Below are 13,997 nucleotides of genomic sequence, written 5' to 3' on the forward strand. Positions count from 1 at the left end.
TGACATTCAACTATGGCATTTAAATTAATTTATTGGCTCAGAAAGCAATGGCAGATTACACCTCAGAGAGCAGGCGGCAAGCATGAGCCATTTGTTTTTGACCAGGTCATGAATAATTACAGCACCTCAAATCGAGTTTTTTATTATTATTATTTATTTATGAAACCTTAATACTGTAATCACTGGAAAGTCTCTTTTTAAACCTCTACACTTTACAAAGAAGATGAACAGAATATGTAAACAGTACTTTTTGTTTGTAATCTTAATGCTCCTTTTTAAAATGTGCACATCATTAAAAACACAATTATTTTGTAAAGTTTAGATGGGAGAATATATGGATTAACGTCTAATGACACAATATAAAAGAGATCAAGGGTGGGGGGGAGGGAAAAACAATCCCAGCCTTGTCTCTCTCTCAAAAGTGACTGCATACGTAAGAACAAGAAACAACATCAAGAGCCATGTTTATGCATGTCCATAAAACAATAGCGATAAATTTATACAGGAAAAAAAAAACAGTGCAAAGAAATTGAAATCAGGAAGCTAAGAACCAAATCAGAAGAGATCAGAATGAATGTAAAAGAGTTAACATTCCCACAGTCATCAATATTTACCTTGAGAATGAGAAAAATGAATAGCAAACCAGAGGGGAGAGATGAGAGAATAAATAGAAGTCATCTTTTCTGGTTTCGACCTTCCGACTGAGGCAGCAAAACCTGGAAATCAAACAAAAAAAGCTCACGTCGTTCTGCAGCTCATTCCTTGTTACAGGGATGTTTGGAGGCAAAATGTTTGGCATTCTTAGTGTTTCGTTCTCTGCTGGTATCAGGAGGCACTTTCTGAGACACTTCGAGTGATTCCTAGAACAGAATCGATTATGGCTGCTCACTGTTCGCAAATCCAAATCGAAGTTACCTCCGGATCTATTGTGCACATCTTCATCATAATATGTAAAGCATCCAGAAATCGACTCCCTCTTTCTTCTACTGAGAAACCAGCTGAACAGTATAAACAGTATAATGGAGATCTATATTATATACATTACTTGGGTCAATGATGTACAAGTAGGCCAGGACTTTTGGTCTTTGATGTCTGACTCTTCTGCTCTGGGAATGCTGCTGTGTTCAGACGGACTGATTGAGGAACTGACAAGAAGAGCAAAGTGCTATAACCGGGTGTGAGACTATAGGGCAGCTGTTCAATATTATTGATCCTGGCCAGTTATTACTTAGCCATCCCTCTGGTTCTGTGCTCATTGCACAATGGCGGTCACAGCACCCGAAAAATAACTGGGTTTGAGGCATTCTTTCTGATGCTAGTTCCTGTATACAACCCCATTGCATTTGACACAAGAACTTGGCCTGTTTATTTTCAATTCTCTTTCCTATTTTTCCCTTTTCTCAGAAAGGCACCTCCTCTCATCCCTGATATTGATTTCAATACCCGTGTGTCTGCATTCTATAGCATTATCTCTTATTTCAATGGAAGGTTTCTATCACTGTGGGTGTATGTGTGTCTGTGTGTGTAGGCAACGTGGAAACAAACTGGAATAGATTAGAGCTGAAGTCAAGTGGGACGATCACTTAATACCACTAGATGGCACTAAAGAAACACAATAGCAGACTAGGGCACCACAACTCGCACAACGAAAGATACTGCAGCTCTACTAGAAATAAAAAGAATACCAAAAATAAAAAGAGTCCAACGAAGTGAAATCCCCTATTCACAGATGTCCATTTGTACTGCACGCATAGAGAAGTGTAACTGTCCACTCGTAACATAAACGAAATAAATAACTGAACTGGTCCCAAAATAAGACTTGTCCTGAAATTCCAGACTTGTAGGATAATTGGCGTTCGTACCACAGACTTGAGATGTACTTGAGAGGAATCGAGGCAGGATATTGCCAAAGTTGTTAGGTTTTGCGTAAGTCCAGTCTTTAAGACAAGGATTCAGACTCTCCGCTATTGCTTCAATTGGTGTTGAGATGAAACTTCACATCACAACACAAGTTTTGACTTCATTATGAGCAAATCACTTCATGCCACCTTCAGGAATAAAAAGGAGCGTTCCGTCTTTTGAAACGCAAACTGTATCCGAAAAGCAGAGTGGAACGTGGTGTGTGTAGATTGGTTTCAACCTGAACATGCGGACATGTTTTCTACAGTTGGAGAGATAAAACAGCACAAACTCCAGACCTACAAATTTCACAACATGGTGCTGGATGTTGAAATATAATCGCATAGCAGAGAAGTCTTCAACTGAGGCTGGGGGTCTTCTTGGGGCAGGGATACGACTGGAACTGAATATCAGGTTGTCAGTTGTAAGTAGGGCACAGGAGGGACAAGAATGAAACAGCCTGAAAGGCAGAGACTGGCATCACAGCCAGTTACGGGTTACTCCTGTGGGCACTTCTAATGATGTCCCGGGGGATCTGGAGTGGAGAGGTCATCACAGAAAAAGCCTGAAGATTTGCATTTTTGCCCTCCCCTGACTTTGAGCCACGTCGTCAGCATTGGTCATTATCACCACAGATATATTGACAGTTTATAGCGGAATGGCTATGTGAACATCAAGTTTTGTTGAATTGTGAATGGACAATTCTGAATCTGGTCGAGAATGGGAGTTAAAAAAAAAAAAGGAAAAAGAAGTCTCTCCCACATCTGTCTGGCCTTCGAAAAGTCTATTGATCTTGTCTTTTGCAGATGGCTCAGTTCAGATCGATGGTGTTAAAGACCCACTCTGTGAACTTCTTGAGCTTGGCAGCAGAGCTTTGAGACTCTTCTTGCAGCCTCTGATTGTCCTCCCAAAGCCTCTTTATTTGTGCCTGAAGTTTCAGTTTTTCTTCCCTTTCCTGAAGGAAAACACAAGAGAATGTTTAATTTCAGGATGAATCCACTAACTTTAAATATCAGTTATCATTATATATATATATATATATATATGTATATATATATATATTTTTTTTTTTCAGAAAAAAAGGCAAAATGTCTTCTAAATCTGATATCCGAAATAGATGCATTACATATCAGGTTCAAGCTTTGATAAACATTTCAAATACCTTTAATTTAACTTAACTCAATTATTTAACTCAGATTTTTTCAGGCAATTTGTTAAATAGCTCATCTTGTACAGGCTTGGACTTGCAATGCAGGAAAATGATTTGACAAAAAAGCAATATAAAGAGAACAAAAATATCATGACTGTTTCAGCAAATGTTTCTGTTAACACTATGGGTAGGTTTAAGGTATAGTAAACATTGTGCTGTAAACCAACAACACAATTTCAGGACATTGTGCTGTTGCCATCTGTAATGGAATTTTTTTTTTAAATACGGCTTATAGCACCACCTAGGGACGTCATCGCAGAAACAGCCAATACAACATATTTCCTATTTTTTTGCAGGAATGAAGGCAATGCAACTAGTGGCACCCATGAAATCAAAACTAACTATTGATTTTCTTAGCTCACATTGCTAGTTCTGTAGTGAACAATTCTTCTGTGCATGTCATTAAGAAAAAGTTTGCACTTGTAATCTAAAATGAAATCTGAAAATGCACTTCCTGTTTGTTTTCAGTATAATTTTCAGATTATGTCTGACTAAGGCATTGGGCTTGGCTAACATACTTAACCACGCCCGTCCAACTGTCAGTTTTGACAGCGCTATGACAACAAACAGTTATGGCAAGGAGGAGGTGTTGTTGGATTGTAATAACTCTCCCAAACCCTTTACTTGATTGTTATGAATGAAATGCCTACTATACCCAATCAGCTCCCAGTAGAAAAAGAACAAGCCACGCCCACTGTTTTCTCATGACATGCTGTTAAAAGGTTCTAAAAAAATACTAAAAAAAAAAAGGTCGCTGCTTCCGGTTCAAGCAGACTTTAAAAGGGAAGTTTGGCCAAAAAAATTTCCTCAGTATGTACTGACTCTGAAGTGGCTCCAAAACCTTTACGAGTTTTTTTCTTTTATCAAACACCAAATATTAATTAATTGAATATTTTCAATAAAGCTGAAAACCTCTAATCATTGACTTCCATAGTAGGAAAAACAACGGGAATCAATGGTAACAGTTTTCCAACTTTCTTCAGGACATCTTCTTTTGTGCCGAACAGAAGAATGAAACTCAAACAGGTTTGAGTAAATAATAGCAGAATTTTTATTTCTGGGAGAACTACTCCCTTTAAGAAAAGTTTTTTAAAATTCCAGTTGGATAATCATTTTTAACTGAGGGGAGGCTGAAGCAATAAACACTAAAAGCCCCTCTGAAATCCTTGGCCGCAGATGTGAATAACATTTCAGTAATTGTACGACTGTCAAATATTCTGAATCTATTTTACCATAAAGAGTTCAATACATGTGTGTGAATATTGTGTATGTTCTGCTTACTTTCTTCAAATCCTCCTGCAACATCTTCACCAAAGCCTCCAGCTGAGAAACCTTCCCACCGTAGCTTGAAGGCCCCTCACTAAAAGGAGAACAAGAGAAAGGTCAAAATGCAAGACACTTAGACAATATGAATCAAAAAATACTATTTGTTGATCTATTAGGATATGGATCCTGGATATACCTGGGGGAGAGTCTGGTGTGCGGCACCGGCTGCAGATCTAGATGCTGAAGACTGAGTGAAGTCTCTCCTCTATGACTAACGTCCTGAGAGCTAAACATGAACCCTCGCTGCACTGAGGAGGAAATGAAGAGATGGGAGGGAGAGAGAGAGAGAGAGAGATGATGATGATGATGATGTAATGAATAAAAGTTAAAGGCAGTGTTGGGCATGTATGATGAAGCAGCACCTCAAGCTCAACACAGATGCACATTCCAACACACAATTTCCCATCTGTCCATCAGTGCAGGCCCTCAGAGGACATGGTCTTAATATAAAATTAACAAATTATTCCAAAACATTACATTTCAACAAACAATATCACTCTATGATATTGCACAAAATGAATGAAAAATCTGTAACCTCATACACGTTCAGTAATGGGTTTTTCCTAGACTCCGGGCACTTTTAAAGGATTTTATTCTCCTTTAACATATGTTTCACACTCTCAATAGGTTATTTAATTTTACAGTCACAGAATAATCCTTTTTTAACAAACCATATCCTCCACAATTTGTGTTCATGTTAATGTTTAAAATTCTGTGACTTTTCTGTGAAAAAGAAATCACACAATAATAAATTAAAATTATACCAGTGTTGTTACTGCAAGCTAACACAACTATATTTACCAGTTTCCAGAGCTTATTAATAAAATTATTAGAATTACAACATGTAATCCAAAAAAAAAAATAAAGAAAACTTCATAAACAACAACTGAACCTTTAGCTTTTTACTTTTATTAAATATTTAGCTGAAGTACTAAGAAAATTAAGCATAAATAAAAATAACTAACTAACATAATAACATTAGTATAACACTGCAAGCTACTAGACAATAGTTTTAGGCATATTCAAATGGATTTACAGTTTGAGTGGAAAATATATTTTTGAAAAGCTATCAGCTTTCAACACAGCAAGTTGTTGAATATCTGGACATATAGTTTCCATCTAACCAAAAAGAACAAAATCGTCACTTCCTGATAAGCTGGCGCCAAATCTAAAAAAGAAAAATGGTTTTGCTGTGGTAGGAGAAGCCACTGTGGGCCTTTTTTCATTTAGAATAAATTACATGCGTCTCCTTAAAAAAAGGCAAAGATGAAATGATTGAAAACGTAACATTCTGTAGGGAATTTAGTGATCATTTAAGGTATTTTGGTGATTTCAGTCCACATACTGTAGACATCTTCATTTTCATCATCATCTATTCAGTCTCTCAGTCATTGCTTGCATTGATCTTGTTATATATACACACTCGCATTGCAGGTCAAAGTAATAATAGTGGAGTAAAAGTAGTGATACAGCACTAAAATTGTACTTAAGTGAAAGTAAAAGAACACATTTTTTTGAAAAAGCTAGTAAATTACAATTCCTGTAAAAAACTACACAATTACAGTAATTTTGAGTATTTGTAATTTGTTACTTTACACCACAGTAAATGATGTAAAATGTATACCTTATACCTGGTTTCTTTATTGATCCATAGTCAGTTTTACTTGTTCACCATGACATAAAACTATCAAAGTCATTTTTCAAAAAAAAGTTACATAGTGTTGCCTAAACAAATCCTGAAATATGAAAGTGCCCAGGACTAAAGAAACACCTAATATGTGAATGCTTGCGAACATCACTTCTACACAACAGATGGACAGCTGGATTGTGCAAAGCTGTGACGTATAGTTGAGCACAAGAGATAAAAAGAAGAGAAAGGGGCTCACTGCGCTGTGGTCTTCTCTCACCCTCGAAAGCATTGGCCACATCCACGAGGTGGGTCCAGTCCAGGCCGCTGTCTGTGTCTGTGTCCGGAAGGGGCATGAGACCCAGCTCAGGAGGAGGCAGCCTCTGTCGATCGTGCAGGTCTGCTAGAGAGGTGTCAGACGCTGAGAGGTCACCTAACACATAGCCAATGAGAAAATGTAAGGTGGTGTGTGTGTGTGTGTGTGTGTGCATGAGTGTGATTGTGCACTTTTGCCCAGTTAGAGCTTCTGAAATAGGATCTTACACAACACAATTGACAACTTTAAGGCATCACTGCTAAATTTAATTATAGGAACAAGCTTATTTTATGAAAATTAATTTGCAACTCACTATTCTGAATACCTAAACATTTTACAAATAATAGAAACACTTTTTCCTCTATACTTTTAAACATTTTTTAGCAGTATTGAGAACAGCAAAAACTATAAAACATTTAGGTGTGTGTATAACACACAAAGACAGACAATTTTTTTATTTGGAAATGACAGTAGAGAACAGACTGGAAATCACTGAACAGGGAGTCAAAATGGGAATCAAACTCGGGTCACTGCAAGCACCACAGAACTATGTCAGCGGAGTTAATTGCAAGGCTATCTATTAACATCCAAGTACGGTATATAGTTAATAGCAATTACTAAAAATGCCTCAATAATTTAAAGTCAAACTAGCAGTACTGTATGTGTGAAGTGCGCTCACATCTTACATCTCTCATTCAGCACCAATCCAGGAGATGTAGGTACAGTTGTTGTCTAATGCTTACTTGAATGTTAACTGCAATATAGCAAGTTGCTTTAGATTTTCAGATTATACTGCAGGAAATATGCTACTTAAAACTGATGCTGAGTAAAAATTTCTCAGACAACAAACATTTAACTGAATTTTCTCTCAGGAGGTGTGTGTGTGTGTGTATGTGTGTGTGTGTGTGTGTGTGTGTGTGCGTGCGTGCGTGCGTGCGTGCGTGCGTGCGTGCGTGCGTGCGTGCGTGCGTGCGTGCGTGCGTGTGTGTGTGCATACGAGTGTAATTGTGTGCTTTTGAGCTTCTGAAATATGATCTTGCGCAACACAATCGTCAAATTTAAGGGAGCTCTGCTAAATTTAATTAGAGGAACAACCTTTTTCTGGAAATTATGCATTTAGTTTTTTTATGGCTATTATTACCCTTCATGACAACTGTGAGAAGAGTGAATTTTTTTAGAACTCATCCGTTTCCATTTCATTGTGTCTGTATAATATAAAGCATGGCTACTTGAGTGACAGCTAGGTCTCGCTGGTCGCCATCACTTCTCCTCAGGTGATTCCTCAGGTATATCCGCTAAACTCAGCATATACATCGCATTTTTATTTAGTTTTATGTGGCTTTACACAGTCAGTTGCCTTATGGAATTATTTCTTACAATTATCAGATGATATGGCATGCTGTGTGCACTTAATTGTGCTCCCAAACCATTCACGTGGCCTCCATTTCCCAGCTGAGTGAAATTATATACTTCTACACCATCTCTATAAATGTATTTGTTTCATTTAAGATCATTTATCATTTATAATTTTCTTTAGACCTGTAAAGCACTCCAGAATCTGACAGATTGATTAGCTGTAGGGTATAAAACAGTCATCTGAAATGTTGTCATACAGTGTTATGCCTGGATTTCATAAATAGCCTTGCATTTACTTACACTACATTTGAAGTATTTACATGTAATGTTCTACAGAAACATAACATACATTGGGTTCTACAGAAACCTTTGGGTGACGTAACAAAAACTACGTCCATATCTTGTACATTCTATGCTGCTGACATTTAAGTATATAGTAAATAGGAAATACTAAATATGCCTTAATAATGCTTGCTTAATTTTAAGTGCAATATATTAGTCACTTTGGATTTTCAGATTATACTGCAAGAAATATTGTACTTAAAATGATTTTTCATAACTGGTGATGAGTGAAAACTACAGACAAGAAACATTTAACTAAATTTTATAGTTCTAATTAAAATAGTCATAATGCTGTTGCATTTAGTTAAAGGTGGATCAAGTGAATTTCAGCAGGTGATTTTGACATTTGAAAGCACTAAAACAAACTGGCCCAATCCCAACATTTTGGTCAAAAATATTACTCAATCAATTATAATATTTCTTAATGCACCTTTAAATATAATATCTAATTTTTAAACTCTAGATTTGTTCTATGATAATTTGCTGCCCTGTAAGGGGTTTCTGGGCTGACTATGACAGGTTTGCTCACCATGCATCTTGATGCCCATTTTGTAGGAAGGTCTGCGCAGCGGTGCGCCACGGGTGGTGGGTGATCGTGGAAGCGTAGAGCAGCTGAAGAGCACATCACTGGCTAGAGCCTGCTCCAGAACAGAGTCCCCCAGAGAAGGCAACCGCTGACCCCGGTATATACTCTCATCCGAAAGGGTGCGGTGCAGAGAACGCCGTCCTGAGCTCGATGGACCGGAGGAGGACAACTACAAGCAAAAGGAAGAGACTCTTATGTGTCATGTATTTATTTATGTAACATTTGATGAAAACCAAGCTATTATGAATCATGAATATAAACACTATATTTATCTTCTTAAGTAAAAAAAAAAAAAAAAACATTAATGCACTTCACTGAAGGCCAACTGAAGAATGCTCAGCTTCGCTCCATATGTTGCCAAAATGTAAACTGAAACATGAAGAGCAGCACATAAAATTTGCTCCTCCCCCTTTTCAAAATACTGAGTCAGCCATCCTGAGTCACTGAACTAAAGCCTAATCTGACAGCCACAGCATAAAACAGCAATGCTATGTTACATCTAAATGTTGATCCATATACAGTAGGAGCACTTTTATTTTCTAAATGTGACTTTTTGTTATTTATTTGGAGAATGCTAGCTGATATATAACCTAAAGAATATCATATGGACATTAACACCTAAAAAACATTTAGCCATAATCGGTCAGGTGTAAACAGGGTCACTGATGCGACTGGTCAACCTTACTTAAATATTTAAGCTCACTGGCTTTTATTTATAGCTGATGTACCTTCTCCTTATGCTTGATGGATGGGGGACTTTCTGGAGTAATAATGAGTTTCTTCATATCGTCATCCACTGTGGACTTGCACATGGCTTGAGGAGAGTGCAGATCCCTAAGAGAGGGCCTGGATTGAGATGAACCCAGGTCTGTACCCTCACCTTGAGGTCTTCTGGAGGGGATGGGGGAGATGAAATAACAAAAAAAAAGCAAGACTTCTAATTAAAATGAAATTCTTGACTATATATTTCCAGTATGATTATGAAAACTCCATTACTCGTTGTCATTACTCTTCCTCTCCAGAAGATGGCAGTGATGTATTAGTCAACCGAGCCAATGAGGAAAACAAAACCTCAAATCTCTTATGACAAAAACATTACACATTTACTGCCACTGAAGAGGAAGGTCAGAGTAAACACAACAAGAACATTCTTAACAGATGCTAAAACTATTTTCGACAACGAGACAGCAACTAGTCTATGATTTATGAACTTGAACTTGTGACCGTTTCCCTGTGTGTATCTTTTCGAACATTCTTTCACATCAAAACACATATCTTTCAGCCATCCGTCATCTCCGCAGCTGAGCCTTTACTTACTTGCGCGTGTCTCCAAAGTCCACAGAGTTGATGGTGCTGCCTGGTTTCCTCCAGCCAATCAGGTATTTGCTAGTGGCTCCTTGGCGAGGATAGAAACTCTTGGGTCCCGGTGACACTGAGCTCTGGGAGGAGGAGGAGGATGGAGAGGTGGCAGAGGAAGACTCTTCACGAGGAGAGCTGTGGCTGGAGCTCATGACCGCAGGGCTGACGGAGTGACGATTGCTGAGAAGAGACCAGATAAGGGTCTATTTACTGAACTGTTGCTTATTTGTCCAAATCAAAAAGCCAATCTGTAAGTAGAATGCAATTCTGCATTCCCTCAGCATCATGATTTTTATGTTTATATAGAGTTCACAATCCTTTAATGATGCTGAATACACTTTTAAAAAAGATTATACTACAGGATATACCACATTTATATTTCTTTTGATTATTAAAACATGTTTAAATCTTATTTTAAATGAATCAACATGTGTTTTGAATGTCTCAGTGATGAACATGCCAGTATTTCTGAGATTATTTGAATATTTGAAACAGAACAATCAGTTCTGTTTATAGGCTCAACCCTGCTTGTGACCTTTTGACAATTAAGCAACTTTGTGTATACAGCAAATCAAAAGCATACCTAGAGTAGGAGGCCATGTCACTCAGGCTGTAAGTGCTGCCATCCCGCACCAGTAGATGAGTTGGTGGGCTTCGAGTGGTTGGCGGCCCGTCAGCAGGAGACACTGGGGATTCAGCCGCAGGAGGGGATCTCTCAAGCACCCTCCGACCTCCATCTGTGGGGCTGTGCCAGGGCGAAGGGGCTCTTTCTCTGGCCCCAGCAGATCCCACAGCAAGCAGTGAGCTGGAACTCCCGTGTGTGGTGGGACCGTATGATGTAGTATCAATACCACTGTCGGCTGAAGCACCCTGCAGGTATCCACCGCCACCCAGACCATTCGGCTCAGATTCTGGCTGGTCTCCCATTCCTCCGCTACCCAGATCATACCACTTGTCATCACTGTGACCTCCACTAGACGTGGTGCTGGAGAGGGTATTACTGCTGGAGTGTGAGTATGGACCTTCAGACTGTACGAGAAAGGAAATGGGCACTGTATGAATACTTAAATTTTGTGTCACACTATATTTTAAAAGTACCATTCTTGCTATTAACACACCATAGATATTTACATTAGATGTCGTCCACCCTGTTGCTATCTATTGGAAGGAATGTGTCAATACAGCCGCCACTTTAGTACACAGGAGCATTCCTTTGAAATGAATGCAGGACCAAGGTGCAGTGGAGGACTGGCCATCCGAGCCAGAGATATATACACGTGTATATATATATATATATGTATATATATGTATATATATATATATATATATATATATATATATATATATATATATATATATATATATATCATATATCTATGATCAGGAGCTTTCCCAGTGGTCAGTATGCAAATTAATTTTTTTTTATTACGAATATTATAATTTTACATCACTTTTCTACATCAATGGATAAAACGTAAGCGCATTGGCGACAAAGAGCATGTGTTTGTCTGCATGTAAATGTATTATCCTCCCTACAGTAACTGTTAAATTTGATCTAATCCGAGTCCTGAAACACACCCCCTCTCCTGCTTTCACTTCTCACTCTAATGGAGGGAGCGATTCGTTAGTGAATGAATCTCCATTATGAATGACTCGTTCACTTAGCCAACTTAGCATCTCGTTGTCAATGTCATTTAAATTGTTTGCTTATTTTTTTCAACAAAACTAGCATAAGCCTAGTATTTAGTGCAAGTTAGTGCTACTTTGCCTTTTGGTCAGCGCAGTGCATGAATGTATCATCATCAATAACGTTACTTGTTTAGCACAAAAGTTCATAACATACAAAATCGTAAAAATCTTACCTATGAAATGTTTTGCCTTTATGCTTTTGTTTTCTTTGTTTGTTAGTTACTACACCCGTAAACAGCGCTAAAGTCCAGCATCTTCAGATTGCTGTGAATGACTGGGAACACTGTACAAATGTGGCGGCAGTTTTGACGCATGCTTAAGGTCAAGTTTTTCTAATAATGCTAAAAACAATAGTTAAGCTGCTCCTGCCTTTGCCTTGATTTGCTTGCTGATGTCATGTGCATTCTCCTGTATTGGTCAAGTGGTAGTATTTAAATTTTAAAAGTCTGGTTCATTTAAAAATATACATTTTAGTTTGCTTTATGTAGCTCCTCAAATAAACAAAGAAACAAAAGGTTACGTTAAATTGGAAAAGACAATCTGTCAAAGGCATTCGCCCCAACCAACTCCCTATTATTCTCCCTCTTTTCAGATAGGATGGTGGGCCAAACCAAACGTTACCATGGGCCAACTTTGGCCCGTAGGCCCTACTTTGGGCACCTCTGTTCTAAACCATATAAAATCAGCATGAATAAACTCTCACTTTAACAGTTTAAATGAGCAAGAAACTTGCATTACTATAAAATGTACTACAACTTCACTTGTGCTTATAAAATAATATCAGTTTGTTATATCCAAACTAAACACGTCTTTTATTAGCAAAGAAGCTAAGTTATCAAGATTATTTAAATTTGTTTTAACTTTACCCTAAAATTTAATAAAAAATATATTCATTATAATAACTAACAAGTATTGGCCAGGATCTTAAGGGTTTGTTAAGTTTTGTAGATTTTAATGTGATGCTTGTTCTTTTTAGGATGCTTAAGGTTACTTTGTGGCAAAATAATCCACCCTCAATCATAAAAATGATGCTTGTGACTACCCTTCTCACTAACATGTTAGCTTAGAGTTAATCTGCTGTTTGTGTTATTGCATGGTTATGCTCGCCACTTATAGCTCTTTTAATGAAGAGGTACCATGGGGTGGCATTTTTAAGAGCAGTTCTGCTGCACCCACCTGGCTGCCCTTCTTGGGTGAAAGGTGAATCACCTGCTCCTGTCTCTGGATGCGTGGGCCGCCCGAGTAGGATGAGCTAGACTTAGTGACTGGAGCATCTACAGAAGGTAAGAGATTGCATTAGAAAACAGGACATTTAGATGGTACTTAACAGGGAAAAAAAACACTCTGGTGAATACTGAAAATGAGGGCACAACGGCAGGGAGGAAACCGACGCACTTGAGACTCATTTAGATGAGCAATGTCGTAAACAAAGCCCAAAGTACACATGCATGCACGCACGCACACACATATGACAGATCATACCCGTTTAAAAAAACAACAAAATAAAAAAGATATGACTTTCAAAAAAATCTAATTTGATCACTATAGCTAATGCAGACTGGGCAAATTTGATTACAGGACACTGTGTAAATGAAACTATTGTGTAATTGCTGGCTGTTACATAATGGCCAGCATAGCAAAAATAGATGGCACAAGCAATTAAAGTACACAGCTTTCAGAAGGGGGAGGGCGATGGGGATGGGTGAACAGGAAGCAGAAACATACTGACTTTAAACAATCTAAAAACATCAGATAGTTGTGTGTCACAAGCCATAAGACAGAATCCAGTAGAGCTTGACATAGAGTAATTCACAAAAAAAGCTTTTAAAACATCAAGATAAAAAAGGCAATTTCTTTGCACATGCATGAGCCACTGCGACACTGCTGTGTCAGAGGGGGGCAATTCCTTTCTAGCTTTATGAAAAGGCTTTCCTTCCCCTCTTTGACACCCCACTTCCTGCCTCCACCTCCCCTTAGTAATTCAAAGCTGAGTTTATTTGGGTTTTCAGAATAATAATACCTTGCAATACCTCAGAAGACATTGCACATTTCTCTCTTTTAAGACAAAACTAAACACACCTTGATCAATTTAATCATTGAAAATACAATCTTATACTATTATATAGTACTTTAGAGACATGGAGAATCATGGCAAGATATTAGAGGGTAAAACTGAGTGCTAAATAGACATGACAAGATGCCATGACCTTTAATAAACGTTATATCTTCCATGCTGATAAGAGTTAATCAGACATAACAATGGAGACTATTTTAGAAACAGTTTCTA

At 38.0% G+C, this 13,997-nt stretch overlaps 1 protein-coding gene across 20 annotated transcripts in view; it reads right to left on the reverse strand.

The window, feature by feature from the left end:
- sipa1l1 (signal-induced proliferation-associated 1 like 1) overlaps window positions 1-13,997 on the reverse strand; it is a 119,501-nt gene continuing 105,504 nt past the window's right edge. For 3 of the 20 annotated variants that reach the window (XM_073932842.1, XM_073932836.1, XM_073932831.1), the window contains 9 exons: window positions 12,887-12,984; window positions 10,605-11,050; window positions 9,980-10,201; window positions 9,391-9,550; window positions 8,606-8,831; window positions 6,322-6,462; window positions 4,572-4,683; window positions 4,391-4,469; window positions 1-2,854 (listed from right to left, as the gene is read on the reverse strand). In XM_073932842.1, coding sequence (XP_073788943.1) covers window positions 2,711-2,854; window positions 4,391-4,469; window positions 4,572-4,683; window positions 6,322-6,462; window positions 8,606-8,831; window positions 9,391-9,550; window positions 9,980-10,201; window positions 10,605-11,050; window positions 12,887-12,984 — 1,628 coding nt within the window. In that variant the 3' untranslated portion in view covers window positions 1-2,710. Of the gene's footprint in view, window positions 2,855-4,390; window positions 4,470-4,571; window positions 4,684-6,321; window positions 6,496-8,605; window positions 8,832-9,390; window positions 9,554-9,979; window positions 10,202-10,604; window positions 11,051-12,886; window positions 12,985-13,997 lie in introns of all 20 variants that reach the window. The other 17 variants (XM_073932839.1, XM_073932830.1, XM_009294758.5 and 14 more) reach the window with 8 other exon arrangements.

This window comes from Danio rerio, chromosome 20 (assembly GCF_049306965.1).
Source record: "Danio rerio strain Tuebingen ecotype United States chromosome 20, GRCz12tu, whole genome shotgun sequence".
In the NCBI taxonomy this organism is placed as follows: domain Eukaryota; kingdom Metazoa; phylum Chordata; class Actinopteri; order Cypriniformes; family Danionidae; genus Danio; species Danio rerio.